At 38.0% G+C, this 17,071-nt stretch overlaps 3 protein-coding genes across 3 annotated transcripts in view; 1 reads left to right on the top strand and 2 right to left on the bottom strand.

The window, feature by feature from the left end:
- LOC5567864 overlaps positions 1 to 2,749 on the bottom strand; it is a 41,555-nt gene extending 38,806 nt beyond the window's left edge. Inside the window, exon 1 of the mRNA XM_001651836.2 lies at positions 1,741 to 2,749. Coding sequence (XP_001651886.1) covers positions 1,741 to 1,930 — 190 coding nt within the window. The 5' untranslated portion in view covers positions 1,931 to 2,749. The remainder of the gene's footprint in view (positions 1 to 1,740) is intronic.
- Positions 1 to 17,071, top strand: part of LOC5578284 (pikachurin) — a 783,038-nt gene that overhangs the window by 366,042 nt on the left and 399,925 nt on the right. The window lies entirely within an intron of this gene.
- LOC110676063 (17-beta-hydroxysteroid dehydrogenase 13-like) lies at positions 16,074 to 17,004 on the bottom strand. Its single transcript, XM_021842558.1, has 4 exons — positions 16,915 to 17,004; positions 16,665 to 16,848; positions 16,474 to 16,599; positions 16,074 to 16,408 (listed from the first exon to the last, which is right to left on the bottom strand). Exons 1-4 carry the CDS (start codon positions 16,961 to 16,963, stop codon positions 16,309 to 16,311), a joined length of 459 nt encoding a protein of 152 aa, XP_021698250.1. The 5' UTR covers positions 16,964 to 17,004; the 3' UTR covers positions 16,074 to 16,308.

Here is a 17,071-nt window from a genome sequence, read left to right as displayed (position 1 = left end):
TACTCTGCGACAACTGTGTCTAATTGGGTTGTTTGGCGTTGAAACAGTTACCGTTTTTCTTTGCTTAATCGAAAGAGCACAGTTTTCTAAGCATACATTTTTTATTGTGCTTTGATATCTTAGTTTTGACTCAATGACACTTCAATTTACAAAATGACAGCTCGTCCAGTAATAAAATGTGCCGAGGGGTTATTCAAAAGTAATTTCCCTGCTCACTTCAAACATGTTTTAAAAATTGTTCCAGGGCACGTAAAATTGTGAAACTTTGGATACAGTGTAAACCTCTATAGCATTTTACGACCTTTTCACAAAACACAAACATTACAATACTTTTGCTAATTTGGCCCTTGAACTGGAATGTTACAGTAACCACCAATCTTTACATTGCTGATCAACAGTGATAAACAGTTTATGAAACATATAAAAACATCCGGATAATAAAACACAATAATCATGAACCCCCGCCACATTACGCATAAGGACGTTCGATATAATGGACATCTGGCATGATGAAAATTGTATGCCTTTTTCAAAATGGTACCTGTTCTTCTATGAAACTGCTTTATGCGAAACGTTCATTATGCCAAACGTCTTTATGTGTAATGGGTCACCCCCATCGTAAACTGGTTCTCAACGACACTTGTTTAAATGCACAAAATATGTAATATTTCGTTCACAATTGAACTATCGAAGAAAAATTATTCAATTGCTACTCTAAGCTGAACTAGCTCAAAAGTGAAACTTATATGGGATGAAACTGTTTACTTAATCAATAGAAAAACTAAAGCCAGTAGTAGTATTTTCATCTGTGAAAAAATGATCACTCTATGGCTATTTCTAAATTTGTTTCGATACCAGCTTCAGTCCAGTGGATACGAGTAACTGATATTGAAGAAGGGTACAAGTGGTAGTCAAAATACGCGTATCTGTCAATAGATAAGCAATTGAATAGATAAGCAATTGGGCGGAATTGAAAGGTTCAATATTCAAATCTACTTTAATGGTTCTTTTCATTGAGATTCTGCCCAGAGGGTAGGAATACGTTAAAATATTTTATGTAATATCATTCCTTGACAGGTCTTCAGGTCAGAACTTCACGGAACCTTTGTTGGATAGAAGGAATGGGAAACTTTTGTTTGTAAGTGGTATTTTTTCCCCAGAATTTTGAAATTTAAGAAATGATCTTTCCGACTATGTTGGTTTCAGAACGTAAGTGGGCAGAATTTTCTTACGTCTTTCGCGTTACGTCTTCTATAACTTTTTCAAAACTGTATGAATCTTCATGAAATTCTTACCACGGAATATACAGTTTTTATTCCGGAGTATAAGGCTGAAATAAATGTTTCGCTATGACAACTAGAAAAAAACGACCAAATGGAAATGGAAACAAATCGACCAAATGGAAATGGAAATAAATGGAACAGGCTTTATAAACGGAGCCATCTTTTTCGCTTGTCACACAATATATAAAACAGTTGCTCTACCACAGAAGGCGTAAAAATAATCGTTTTTATACATTCTAAATATATATTCTGTCAAAAAAGAATACAAAACTCAAGTAATTTTATTATTATTTTTTTATCTTCCCGACAATAAATCTCAACTCAATGCAACCCATGCAAACTCGTCAATGTCTTGAGCATACAAGAAAAAAAAAAACAATTTGAACCTCAACGCTCATTGAAAATTGCAATTACCACTCCCGTCTCGGTGCGCGACCTTCAGCTTCCCTTCACTTACCATTCTCTCGGCTGGACCTCGCGGTGCCATCCATGTGACCGCTCACGCTTCCGAAACCGGTCGATAGCCCCGATAGCAGTGACTTATCTTTTGGATCTTTTTTTGCGCCCCCATAGCCGAGCAAATCGCCAAATATGATCACCGCAAATGCCATCGCAAAAATGATCCTAAACCGCCAGGCGACCTCCATTTTTTTTTGAAAATATTGCAATCACTTGATAATAGGTGCACAATTAGAACTTCAATTTCCTAGCGCTGAAGCCCAACCTCGCACTTGAATTTAATGAACACTCTTACGGTTGAACTCCTTGATCTAGATGTTCAAATTGATCTGAATTGTACACACTACACTGCACTTCGCCGCCGAATGCAAAACTGCTAGCTGAGAGTATCGAGGGCCACAAGCATCGATCCGTTGCAGTTTGGTTCAACGAAACTGGATTCAATTACCTTCACACTCACATGGAACCGGCTCGTCTCTCCGAGATTCCCACAAGTGCAACCTTTCACTATCTATTGCACAGCCTGTAAGCTTCTCTTGCACGCCAACCGAAAACACACCAAAAAACACATTCACTTCGGAAGTTGTTAACCGAGAGGCGTAGATAAGCTGCTACCTTGCGTGCCACCGCGAACTCGATTACGTCAGGTTTCTCTATATTAATAGCTTGAAGCTGTTCTAGCCTGAAATGAAGTGATCAAACAGATCGATGACCGAACAGCATGATTGCGACAGTCTATCTGAACGAATATTCCGCGAGATCGCTGGGAAATCACAACACAGAACAACGCGTGCTCCAAACCCAGAATAGAGATCACAATGAATGGATCGTTAAGGAGCGACCAGCTTGACCGATACGTACCAACTTCCAAAAGCAACTGCTGAAGCTGCGAACGCATTTGATTTGTTTGGTTCTGTTTTTGCGCCCAGGCCCAGGTAAGGTAGGTTGTTACCCGCACCTAAAACAAGCGATTGAGCATGGTTTTGCTGTTGCCGCCGCCGCCGCCGAAGAGCAGAGCAGTCAGCTCAGCAGTGTGCGATTGTTGTTGTTTGGTTTTACCTGTGGCTGATCGCGGCATGAATCGACTGTGATGATGATTCATGAAGTCGTGACTTGTGTTCATGCGATGTTTTTGAAGCTTTCAGAAGCAGTATGAAGCTTGATGCCTTATTTATGAGAAAGCTTTGGATGGAGGTTGTTCTGGTCAAGCTTACGAAATGTGGTTTGGTTTTCACCACTTCAATGATGTGTGAGTCGAATCAAATGCTTCAGAGTGAACGCAAGGTTGCAATTAATAATTTCAATTGTATGTAAGGGATCTTCAATTATAAGTTAAGAGTGCAATTCACGTTAATAAATTAATGAATAAATAATATGTAATAATAAAGTGGTTTAATTTGACCAAAACTTCAACAGTTATTTATATGTTGAACTCGGGGGTGACCCATTTCGCATAAAGACGTTTCGCATAAGGACGTTTCGCATACGGACGTTTGGCATAATGGACGTTTCGCATAAAGCAGTTTCATATAAGAACAGGTAGCATTTTAAAGAAGGCATATAATTCTCTTTATGCCAAACGTCCATTATGCGAAACGTCCACCCATAAAATTATGCGAAACGTCCTTATGCGAAACGTCTTTATGCGAGACGTCCCTCCCCCGTTGAACTCGTACAACCTTAGCTTAAAAGGCTAGGACTTCATGGTTTTGTTGTTTTAAGGAGATTAATTTTAGTACTGTCTCTCCTTTCACACTATTTCTTTCCTTTTTACGGCATAAAAATACTTTTATTTTCTCTTTTTCTTTTTTTTTTGGCAATTATGTAATTTTTTTCTTTTAAATTTACTTCATGGTTTCTACTAATTATAGGTCTTCTTCTTTCTGGCATTACGTCCCAACTGGGACAAAGCCTGCTTCTCAGATTAGTGTTCTTATGAGCACTTCCACAGTTATTAACTGAGAGCTTTCTTTGCCGATTGACCATTTCTGCATGTGTATATCGTGTGGCAAGTACGAAGATACTCTATGCCCTGGGAAACGAGGAAATTTCCTTTACGAAAAGATCCTCGACCAGCGGGATTCGAACCCACGACCCTCAGCATGGCCATGCTGAATAGCTGCGCGTTTACCGCTACGGCTATCTGGGCCCCTAATTATAGGTAAGCAGCTTAAAACTCCTAATAATAATGCATTGAAGTTATGACCTAAGAGTTCTCCTAAGATTTCCAGTATTCTGTAAGTTTGTATCTCAAAACTGAACAGTCAACAAAAACATTTTTGAGAGACCATTTTGCGAAATAGATTTTATGCTATTCACAGATCGTCAAAAATAATTAAAATGTCATTATGATACTACCGTTTTGTCTCAGATTCCGGACAGACTCATATTCCGAACACTCGGTTTTTGTATGGCGATTTGATTGAAATGTTTCGCTGAAATATATGTGTGTGACACACAGTCACTTTCACTTACAATAAGCCCCGCATGTATATATTGTCTTTATCAAATGGATAATGGCAATATATTCACACTTCCTGGTTTAAAGATTTCATCTTTATACCTGGCGCGTATTTAGTTAATATTCATGATAATATGCATGTTAATATAATTGATTCGATCTCACCATTTTCTGCTTTTCCACTCCTTTTCCGATGCGATAGCTTCCTCTGAGATTCTCTGTATCACTCCTCTTTCTTTTATTCGTTGGATCAATCTTCTCGTCTTTCTCTTTCCATCTTTCTATTTCCTTGATTCGTTCTCCCGTCCTCCCTGTTTCAACCTGCAATTTATGAAGGGACATTTTATGAGTAGATATACTGTTCACATTTTATCATAATATAAATTATAAGCATTATAATACGGTTCTAGTTTTTTTCTTTTTTTTTCTTAATGTTTCTTTTATATTAATAATTATTAATAATATTATTATTATTTTTTGTAAGTGTGCTTTATTAGTTCTTGATCACATACATATCTTATTATACATATAATTAAAAAAGTAATATTTTTTAATTCCTTTTTGTAATCAATCTGCACCTTGGCCCACCGAGTTGCTTATTGGATGTTGAATGTCCGTGTCATTTTGCTAATCCATTTGAATGCTCATCAAACGCAATTTTGATGCTCCTCAAACGCAATCATTTGACCAGGTCCAGCAATACTGAATGAGCGCAGTTGATCATTACATATGATTACATAATTTTACAAAATATATTTAAAGCTGTGTGAATCTAATGCTGTTACACTTCAAAATATTAAGTTGTATATTATGTTTTCCTAAACCTCCGTAGTATTCAAAAATTAAACGTGAATTCATGTTTTTTGTCTTGCTCTTCTCAACATTTTCTTTATTCATCTACACCTGATTCCGATTCTTCTTCACTACCCGTTGTTTTATATATCTGCTCTGCCTGCCTTTTTAATTCGTACTTATCTTTCACTATTCTATTCCAATCCTCCTCTGTTATGTTTGGTAGTCTATCTTTATCTTCTCTAACCGCTTCATTCCATGTTTTAGCAGGTCTACCTATCTTTTTCTTTTTGCATCTAAGATTTTGTGCTATTTTTAATGGATGTCCTTCTACTCTTCTCTGTATGTGTCCCCAATAGTTAATTCTCATGACCCTTATTTTTTTACTGCTGTTTTACCATCTAATAATTTTGATGCAGTTAATCTCCCTTTTGGCTTGTCTTTACAATACTTAATCATTTATTTTAATATCTGCATTTCATACTTCGTTATTGACTTTCTATTTCTTTTAATTAATGTTGCTGTCTTAAGTCCGTATGTGATTGCTGGTGAAATGACTGTCTTATAAGCGGTTTCTTCACCACCGCTTAGGCCTTAAACCTGGTTTAATCGTATGGGTAAACGTGGTTTACGGCTTAAGCGAAGGTGAAGAAATCGGCCCTTATACATTAATTTCGCTAAGCTTCTTCTTTTCTGGCGTTACGTCCCCACTGGGACAGAGCCTGCTTCTCAGCTTAGTGTTCTTATGAGCACTTCCACAGATTAACTGAGAGCTTACTATGCCAATGACCATTTTTGCATGCGTATATCGTGTGGCAGGTACGAAGATACTCTATGCCCTGGGAAGTCGAGAAAATTTTCAACCCGAAAAGATCCTTGACCGGTGGGATTCGAACCCACGACCCTCAGCTTGGTCTTGCTGAATAGCTGCTAAGCTCCAGGGTGGTTTATATCTTCTCAAAAATTCTATCATTATTTTGCTACTTCCTATTGCTAATTTACATCTCTTCCTTGAAGTTTGTGGCCTATCTAATGTATCTGATAAATATGTTCCTAGGTATCTCATATTATTCACCACTTCATAATCTTCTCCATCTATGTTCACTTGTTTCGGTATATTTCTGTTCGAAATTGGTTCTCTTATCATAATTTGGCTCTTGTTATTATTTACTTCTAATCCAATTTTTTTCAATTCTGTTTTAAGTATTTTAACAATATCCTCTATCTCTTTTAGCGATTTTATTGAAATGTTTGGCTGAAATATGTCATCAAATTGACAGGAAATGGCAGTAAATTGCAATTCAATTTAATTATATTCCGAACTATTTTAGACCTCGGGAGTAGTGATGATTCTATAGTTCGAGGTCAGTAAAACAAGCTCAGATAAATTTATTTACAAAATTTTTCGTTTGAATACGATTTATACGTGCTGTTCGGAATTTGAATCAAGGTGTTCGGAATATGAGACAGAATGAACACAGTGTTCGGCATTTGAATCGAAATGTTGTTTCCTACTTTTACGTAAAAACAATACTACACAAGTTTAACAAACATTTTTATCAGCACATCCAACAGCTAACAGTTAGATTTTGCGAAGAATTTCAAATTTTCACAATTATCAGATAATTTATGCTCATCAGATGCGTTTGATGTCACTGTTGGCCTTAAGTGTTCGGAATATGAGTCAAAATGGTATCTGGATGATTTACCCAAAACACTATGATGTTATGAACTTCAAAATCTACCGTAACTTATGTCCACATTAAACATCTTATGGACATTCATTGATATCCATTAGAGCAGTTCAAAATTAAAAATTAAAGTTTAAAAATCCAATTTTTCATACCTTGCGATAAAAATCGAAAGAGATGAAAATTACACAGAACACTATTTTAACATTTAGGATGTTAAGAAACATTTGGGTGATTGCTGATGCTGGAAAACATACAAAAATGTGCATAATTTTTTTGTTTCTGAATGGATTTTATTGAAATTTTTAGAACTTCTTGAATAGCTCTTCAAGTTAATGGTCCGGAGCTATTGCTGATTGCTTGGGGTTACTAAATTGGCCAAATCATTTATTTAATGAATATCTCAAGACCCCGATGAGCTGGAAGGTAAGTGTCTTTGGCAAATTTGTTAGGCAGATTAAAGGCCATCTGGCAGTAATAAACCTGACAAAGAATTTTTCCTACAGGTGGAGTTAGTGGGGTGGGGGATAGGTCATTTGGCATAAAATCGTTTGACATTAATTCGTTCTTCATAAAGTCATTTGGCATAATAATTCTGAAACTAAGGATTTCTTAAGACGATATTCGTTTTTACGTTTCTATTGAATCTCTCTGACGACATCATGCTTATTTTGGAGTCAATTGATACAATACGACATTGCTCTTGAATGCATTAAAGCATATGAGGAAGGTTATTGCCGATAGAATTTTATTATTTATCCAGAAATTACCCTTCTTTCAAATTTTAATTCTTCTTTAGAGTTGCGTCATCGCATTTTTTTTCGGACTATATTCCCAAGAGTTTTTCGGGAAGTTCTGAAAATGTCAACAAAATCCATCCGCAGACATTAGTTATGCACATTTTAGTGTGTTTTTCAGCAGGTGAAAAGTATGTTCACTGGATGATGGTTAATATCCATAGTACCTACCTTCAACTAATTGCAAATGACGTTAAATGTGTTAGCTAGCCGTTATACAGTATTAAAAAGGCTTTCCAAACCTTTTTAAGTTACTTTTTAATTGTCTATATATATAACCACAATTGATTAACTGTAAAAAATATACAGTTTTGGTCTTTCTTAGTCTGAATACCTATAATCTTGACCATTCAAAGCTACCGAGTTTTGAGCTCTTCAATATCTACAAGCTCTACAAAAAGCAAACATACATAGTTAGTGAAGACGTTAACCAGCAAGGTGGGTTCGAGATTAGAAACTGTATCAGCAACTCAAAGATAGTACTAAATCAACTAGTAACGCTGCAAGGCGAGAAGACCGATGCTTACTATAGATGGCCTTCGTGGTTGAAGGTGCTTCCAATCATCGAACAAGTAAAACTTCTTCGGTGTTACAACTCCCAATATCTCATTAGCGATGCCGACGAAGTACAGCCCTATCAGCTGGTCAGCAAGTTGCTAACATCGCTCAAACGCAATTGGGCACAATATCGTCTTACGATGCCTGCCGCCAAGCTGGTGTCCTTCAATGGCTGGATCCTTGGCAGATTTTGCGATTGTTGTTACCTTTCCGTCGTCGTTGCAACCTGGAAAATCTCGAAACGAAGCTCGTGGCTCCAAGAAAGGAAATGTGTGTCTCAATTCAAAGACACCGTCTTCCGAGGAGAGTATGGATACCTCGCCGACCCAGTCGTCGTCCTCAAAGAGAGAACAGGTTTTCCCAATATGTAAAGGCAACTGCAAGTCCGCCGACAAGTATAAGCGCTTCGTGGACCTCTCTAGAGATTCGCGATGGGCTGCAACAAGGGAGTTCGACCTGTACCGTACCTTCCCTATAATCGGTCAAATTTCTCCTCCTGGCCAACCTGAGCGTTGAGATCTCCGATAACGATTTTGACATCATGGCTTGGCCAGGTGTCGTATTCACGTTCCAGCTGTGTATAGAAAGCGTCCTTATCGTCATCGTCACTTGCTAGGTGAGGGCTGTGCACGTTGATTATGCTGATATAGAAGAAACGGCCTTTGATCCTCAACTTGCACATTCTGTTGTCGATTTGCCACCACCCAATCACGTGCCTCTGCATTTCGCCCATCACGATAGAAGCTGTGCCCAGCTCATGTCTGTTGCCGCAGCTCTGGTAGATGGTCCCTATACGTATGTACCGTCGACCCTTTCCAGAAAACCTCCTGCAGTGCTACGATGTCGAACTTGCGGACCCTCAATAATTCGGAAAGAATGCGTGTACTTCCCAAGAAATTGAGAGACTTACAGTTCCATGATCCGAGTTTCAAATCGTTAGTCCGTTTTCGATACCTGGGTCCATGCCGATTGTTCCGGTACGAATTTACATTGTATGCTTCCTGTACCGATGATTTTTACGGCTGGCTTGTAAGGCCTGCATCAACCCCCTGTCTCGCCGGAGGATCATCGTGCACAGCACTGTTTAGAGTCCCACGCTGGCACTAGGATGATGATCAGCCGCTCCTAACATGAAGAACAAACGCTGTTTTGAGCCGCCCCTAACATAGAGAACAGACGCTCTGATAAGCTACACCCTCAGAAGAGAGGAGCCTTCTTTCCTTGTCAGCATACGACCAAGGTCCCACCAGGGTTGGTTACCCGATCTTCCCTACGGTTACACGTACCCCAGGTGGCACCACGGGAAGGTAGAGATAGGAGTTACTGGAGGCATAGGACACCAAAAAGGAGTGTTTCGTGAAGCCCAAGCAGGACAGTTCGGTTTTGCGTCGTCCGATGGATTTGGCTCACGGTTTCGCGCATGTTTTCGTCGCCGGAGATTTGTTTTTCCTGTTTTGGAGCATCTTGCTGGGTAGTGCTTCGTGGGGTCCAAGCAGGACAGTTCGGTTTTGCGTCGTCTGATAGATTTAGCTCACGGTTTCGTCGCTGGATTTTTTTTGTTTTTTTCCTGTTTTGGAGCGTCTTGCTGGGTAGTGCTTCGTGGAGCCCAAGCGGGACAGTTTGGTTTTGCGTCGTCCGATAGATTTAACTCACGGTTTCGCGCGTGGTTTCGTCGCTGGAATTTTTTTTTTTTCCTGTTTTGGAGCCTCTTGCTGGGTAGTGCCTCGTGAAGCCCAGGCTGGACAGATCGGTTTTGCGTCGTCCGATAGATTTGGCTCACGGTTTCGCGCATGTTTTCGTCACCGGAGATTTTTTTTTTTCCTGTTTTGGAGCGTCTTGCTGGGTAGTGCTTCGTGAAGCCCAAGCAGGACAGTTCGGTTTTGCGTCGTCAGATAGATTTTGCTCAGGGTTCGCGCGTGTTTTTTTCGCCGGAGATTGTTTTACAATCCGATGACCCTGGAGGGATCGGTTTTGCTTTTGACTGGTTATTGAGCAAAAATATTACTGCACAATCGACAAGCATTTCGCGAAATACTATTTATACTATAAATAAGCTATTGTTTTCTCTTGTGATTGCCGGCATTCAAAAGATTAATTTGAAAACGCTTAAACAACAAATATTAATGGTCTATCGCCAGCTTTCTAGGCGAACCCTGACAATATACCTTCCCCAACCTCCAACTCCGTAGCACTTATGAGGGTGTCGCTGAGTCGGTGGCCTCTCATTAAGTAAGTGCTACATCAACATTTCCTTCCCCTATCCCAAGTTACGGTAATGATGGGCGTGGCCGGGAATAGCGATATTCATGCTTTTAGTTTTCTTGTTTATGATTTGAACAAGGTATACTCCCCTGCCTTGTTCTCGAAAGTAGTCAGGATGAGATTATTAAAAAGAAACATGAATGTTGCTAGTATCCAATCTACGAAGTATACCGTAACTAGGCTAACGCTAAGAGGCATAGGACACCAAAAAGGGTCAATTTTTTACCTGCAGGTACGCGAAGTACCAATGGTACACATTGTCCAGTCATTTACCACCCATTGCTGACGCATTAGAGCTGGATAATCCGAGCGTTCACTACGCCTATAATGGACCGGAGGTACTGAACGTTGTGAAGCGAATTCCCAAGCTTACAATCTCCGAATTGCTGGAGCCAAGTAGGGCACAATAAACGTTGGACATTGTTATTTTCGGCAAAGAATAAGCCATGTATACTAATCGGAACAAACATGCCCATCTTAGCCTTAAAAGGCCAAGAAAAAGAATTTGGGCAGCTGATCTCAGTAAAGTCAACACCTGGATGGACCGTCTATGGAGGACAATCGCGGAGCAAGTCAACACCTTGTCGGTGTAATACCGAAGGGAACGAGAATCTTCAACAAACGACGGAGGATTACTTCTCCCTCTACAGCCTCGGAGTCACTAAACCGGATAAATTGATATTATCTATCGATATTCTTTACAGTGTTGAAAACAGAGTTCCAATTTTCCCGGGATTTCACTTCTCGGGAAACGGGAAATAAATTTGCCATTCCCCGAGAAGTTCCGAGATCCCGGGAAACTCTTGAAAACGTGAAAACAAAGCAAATTTTATGGATTTTTTTTAAATAATTCGTATTTTACGTAAATTTTTTTATACCAGTAAATGTATGTATGGTATTCTCTTTTATTGTGAGTAATTTATTCATGTCTCAAAAAAAAAAATCTGTCGGCTTCAAAAGAAAACTTATAACGCTAATTTATTCGGCTATCTCAGTCTTAATGTTTTACAACGATATTTATTTAATTCTGCCCGACGTTTCGGCCACGGATTTTGGCCTTTTTCAAGGGTTAACTATTGTGTACGAAATACAGTTAATATATATAGCTTAGTTAATATAGTCTAGTTTGTCTTACATTGTCTATCGTTTTGTCCTGGTTGAAATCGTCGTTTGTTCTGTCAGTTGTTTGTAGTCATTGCTTCTGTAGAATTTTTAAAATGTGAATGTAATTTTTCTGTCAATTTGCACGATTTTAAATCTTACTTTTGTACTATTTGTCTTAAAATTAAATTCATTTGGTTAACTGTATTTCGTACACAATAGTTTACCCTTGAAAAAGGCCAAAATCCGTGGCCGAAACGTCGGGCAGAATTAAATAAATATCGTTGTAAAACATTAAGCAGATAGCCGAATAAATTAGCATCATCAAATACCAGTCGACCCTTCCAACTACGAAAACTTATAACATGAAGCAAAAGTCTATGTGGAGGTTATTACAAATCATATGAAGTTCAAATAAGATTTACCAACATTGAATCAATCCTTTCAAGCACTGTCAAGCACAAAATAGTGACTGTTACATCCATGAAAACCATTCATGGAAAAGATACCTCGAAAAATCCCCCAACTATTTCATAACTAAAAACAACAAATCAACATTTTTTATATCATTCCAAACAATGACGATGTATGTGTCAAATGTACAGCTCATACATCCGAAGCAAGTTTAGTTTGTGAAATGATGATTCCATGTGTTACGGGGTAATCGAGTTCAGTTCGCCTTCGAGCCTCAAGGTCTCTCAAGGGGCTCCGCAGCTTGTAGGTTGAAGCGCCCATTTAGCGAATAGAGAGTCGTGAGTTCGATTCCCAATGCAGCACGTGGTTTCTCTTCGCGGTTTCAATTTTAATTTGTGCATTTGACAAGTGTTCCGTTGTGTACATGTAAACTTGAAAACGTTAAAACCTTATAACAGCTAGAATCCTAAGGCGGTAATTGCCTATAACTTTACCATTAATTAACTGTGCAGTGCATAATAGGCGTGTGAAATATGGCAGACTTCAGTAGACTGGTAGAAAAAAAATACGCTGGATAAGGGGCCATCCATTATTTACGTAAGCGTAGCGCTTCTTCTCAATTGTTTCAAGTTCTTTCGGACATGCTACTAACATGAGCCGACAGTTGACAGCTTGAGCTCTTTTCCTTCGGACGCGCTTCTTCACTCGCTTCTATCATTTCGCTTTTCGTGAATTTTAGGGTGCTGCCATCGAGACCCGATACTACTAAAATACATCAGTTTATCATGGATACAATGACACTGAAGCTATAAGATGCTAACCACATCCAATTTCATAACATCAATCGGTGCGTGTTCATTAAATTGGTGAGCAATGAAGCTATGCGGTGCTAGGAAACCAACATATCAACAACCAGAGTTGTAGCTGAAACACCATCCTCCCCAGATTTGGAGAGATTATAGCAAGAGCCAGGCGTTCTCTTTCCAAAGCAGAGACACGATCAAACAACACCGATCAGCATCCTCCCGACGATAATACATCGTTTTCAAGTATGGACACAATAGACTCGAACGATTCTCTTTACTAAACGACGGCTGTCAACTTGGAAGCAAAACAAAACAAAAAAAATTGTCAGGAGCAGTGGACCCCCACAATAGTGTTTCGATCTACTTCGTCGTCAGCGCTATTATTTGTCGTATCAAACTTGAAATGTTCTACTACAGCGAATATTCAACAACCATATATAGATTCGTTTTCCAAGTGTAATTTTGCGAAAGCTGATCTGATTCCAAAATTCATCAAAAATGCAATAACACTACTGTATTTCGATTACTAACTTCAGTTCAGTTATCCCCTTTGCAATTTTTCACCGATATCGCATGGACGAACACAATGCTTAGCAATTGACTGAGCCACACCACTTTACGATACAAGTTTCTTCCCGCTACACTATGTAACTTACTTTGCCGGGCACTTATTTACCCTATGGAAAACCGTCGTACTTCTTCACCGAAGAATTTCATTCCAATCACACGCCAACTTCTATAATCCACGAATTTTAAATTAAATTTTATTTTATCTAAAAAAAAAAGTTCAATCCGTCCTACTGAGAAAAACAAGGTTTGTGCGCATCAATGTGTGCGCGATGCTCGACGTAGGAAACGTTTCTTTTCATTGTGTTGTTTTCGCTGCACTGTGAGCAGCTGTCATGATTGTTCGGTCAAAAGCAATTGTGTTTATATGTTTTGGCAATGAATTTTAAAGGTCATTAATATATTTAATCAAGCTGAAAGAATTGATGAAGATTCCCATAGATCTGCATATTATAGTAAAACATTTTATTATAGCGTTGATATGTTGAATTTTGACCACTCACCACTTACAGTGAGCCGTTAGTTGTGAGATGAAAACTTAATACGATGGATACTAGCATATCACCTTATCTCAAAATGTTTGTTGGTGTGATAATTTTGTTTGTAATTCTGGCCTAGAATCTGAGGAATATCCGAATTTGGCTGTTTAGGATTTTATATGAGTTCTGCTACACTATCTGAATTCCTTTTCCTTTTAGGATTTTGGAGACACCCTGTGCAGGATTTTGTGAGTACCGTAATCCGGGGTAACATTGATCATTTTTTTTGAATATTTCTTAAATATTTCGTTTGAAAATGCAAATGTTTCGAATTTTATATTTTTAAAACAAGTACTGCCACCCATAGCTCGTGGCTATATACTGTATTTTGTTTCAGAAAGATTTGAGCATGTTTAAAAAAATGTTTGAAGTGATTTTTTGATTAGGCTGATATGGGGTAACATTGATCACTTATGTAAACAACATTCGGTTATATTGAAAATTTCGTTACTTACTTAAAGCATGGTTCCTGAAGCTGAATATGAACGCCAAACGCTTACAAGTCATTTACTTTTTGAGTTATTTTAAAATTAAAAACACCTTGAACCACGGAATACGCCTAAAGGTAGGCAATTTTTTAAGGTAATTTTACATTCTCAACAGTAATTCGGCAATGTTGCCTAATTTAGCATACTTTTGAAAGTTTTGACAACGAAATCGTTTTCGGCGATGCCAATTTTCTTTCTCATATCGTTTGCAGAACTTATGTGAGACATGAATCTTCGGAAGTGTCATCCTCAACCATTAAGATCATTGTTTCGAAAAGTTGCCAAATTCACGCATAAGGTAAACGCAATCTTCTTAGAAATCTTCACTTTTATTAGCTCATGAATATAAGAAAAAGAAGCACCATTCATGATTTGGAAGTGTTCCATCAATAAATGATAATACGAACTTTTTACGAGATGAGTCACTCCGATCAATTTTACCCCGCTGATCAATGATAGCCCGGATTACGGTATTTTGTTCCAGATTAAGTGTTTATTTTATCGAGAATACAGCTATAGATTCTGTTACAATGAGTAGGCATCGTTGACACTTGAATTGAGTTCAGTTTTTTTTTATTTTCTATCAAGTAGTGAAAAATAGATTATTACATAAGGAACATCAAAACGGTGCTAATTTACTATGAAAAGTAGTTCTATTGCTAACTCAAATTCAAGAAAGCAAGTGCTTAGATTATAGCTACAAAATATTCACTTATTTTTGAACATTTGAAATTTGAATTTAAGTTAGATTGGAAGCCAACTCAAAAAGAAATTAATTGAACTTTGTATGTACAAATCAGGTTGGTAGAACAAACAAACGGACCAGATATGGAACAACACTTTGAATTCTTCGTGGGCCGCACAAAATGAGGCTGTGGGTTGGTTTTAATACTTTTCACATGAATTTAAACTATGATATATCAAACTTTCAAATGATCTTATTTACAAAACATGCATTAGGGATGGTACACAAATTATGTCACGCTAAATTTCAACTTTTTAGACCCCCCCCCCTTTGTCACGTTTTTTGTATGAGTCCTCCGAAATTTTTGTAAGGCTTGTCACGCTTGACCTCCCCCCCCCCCTCGGAGCGTGACGTTATTTGTGCATGACCCCTTAAAGGACTGAATGCTATTCAATATTTTGTGTTTCTTCCATATGGTGTAATACAATAGTTTTCTAAAGTATCAACATATAATTTTTGAACAGAGAAAGCAGGATAAACTTTGTTCATAAGTATTGATTAGTAAATTGAGCAAATAAATCCTCATACAAGCTGATACACTTGCACGCAAATTGATTTAAATGAGCACTTTCGCTTTCTCAAAAATAGGCGTGCTGAGATATTTTTGAAAACGGCAATAATTCAGTAACCCTAAATTAAGATGATAACGGAATTTTGATGCTTGAGACAAAAAAAGTTCCGCAGAGGTTGTATGCGTTTCAAGTAGTTGCTTCATAAAAACACAAACGTTATTGTACAACACAACTTTTCAGGGAGAAAGGTTACTTGGAGAAATGGCATTCGGGGAAAAGTAGCACAATCGTCCTGTGCATTAGCCAGAATAAAGTGATGCCTGATATTATAGAACAGAATCTGAAATGGAATTATCCACGGTCTACTTTTAAGTGCTCTCTTATATTATTTCCCGTTGCTATCGCCAATAGCAAATAAGTTTGTGGGAAGCTATTAGCCGCTCAACGAGTAACCCGATCTGAACAAGAATGTATTTGCGTTTACAAATTATTCATCTGCGTGTTAATAAATTGAAATAAAATCATGTATAAACAAACTGTGAATTTCAATTTTTTTTTCTTAATTTGATTTATTTTTAATAACAATTATTTCTAGTAACATAATTATTCTTCTCTTTCCAGGTACTGCTTATTTTACAATTGGTAATGCTAAACCACAAAAATGTAGCTTTTGTGGAACACAGTGAGTATTTGTTTTACTGTATAAAAAGTTATAAAACAAATTTCCTTCTTTTTACTGATTCAAAGTAGCAATTGACCGATACGAATTTAGACCAATCGGAGATCAAATTATGCCCATCGTCGGAGGTCCAATTATGCCCGTTACATGAGAATCACCCCATATTGAACTGTGAAGGCAACGGCATCAATCGTGGAATGTCACTTTGGAACACCAGCTTCCGTCCCAATCGTTTCACGTCGTTTGGAATGAATCTGTAAAACAAGAATCCAATACATAAGTTGGAGAAGATTTCGAATGTTCAAAGGATAATACTTACTCGTACTCCTTCAATCCGAAGCCGAAAATTTTCGGCAAAAATACTTGTCGACTGTTGCAGAGAATTCCATTGACGGTTCGACGTGCCATTTTCTCCGGTGCAAAAATTGGCACTCTAGCGATAATTCTAAAAGAACATTCAAAAATTTTTACCGCGGTTTTGACTATATAACCTCACCACATTCAACTCACTTCAATTTACAAAGCATATCAATCAATTCCTTTCGAGTGGGCATGAAAAATGGGAACGTGATTGTCGTTTTTATCTGATCCGATAGTCCTTCATAGTAAAGCTCGTCACTAAAGGCTTCCATCATGCCACGAAGTCCATATTTCGAGGCAACGTAGGATATCATTCGGCCTTGCGGGAGGTAAGCTTCAATAAAAATGCCAATGAACATTGAGAGCAAGAAAATTACATTTTTTCATTGTCTATACTTACATGCTACAGAAGCAACTGCAACAATGTGACCCATACGGCGTTCAATCATCCCATCGATGAATGTACGGATGGTCTAGAATGTGAAAAAAACTAAAGTTTTACAAATCTTCTAAGAACTAGTCAAAACAATGCAATCCAAGAAACAGTTTTCTTTACA

Source organism: Aedes aegypti, chromosome 2 (genome assembly GCF_002204515.2).
Source record: "Aedes aegypti strain LVP_AGWG chromosome 2, AaegL5.0 Primary Assembly, whole genome shotgun sequence".
Classification (NCBI taxonomy): Eukaryota; Metazoa; Arthropoda; class Insecta; order Diptera; family Culicidae; genus Aedes; species Aedes aegypti.
The sequence above is the reverse complement of the archived record's forward strand: the minus strand, read 5'-3'. Positions and strand labels throughout refer to the sequence as shown.

Coding starts and splice junctions, on each gene's coding strand:
- LOC110676063 (XM_021842558.1), bottom strand. CDS start 16,963: ATGATTGAACGCCGTATGGGTCACATTGTTGCAGTTGCTTCTGTAGCA. Junction 16,849..16,914: donor TGCAGTTGCTTCTGTAGCAT/GTAAGTATAGAC, acceptor TTTTTATTGAAG/CTTACCTCCCGCAAGGCCGA. Junction 16,409..16,473: donor TTCGGATTGAAGGAGTACGA/GTAAGTATTATC, acceptor CTTGTTTTACAG/ATTCATTCCAAACGACGTGA.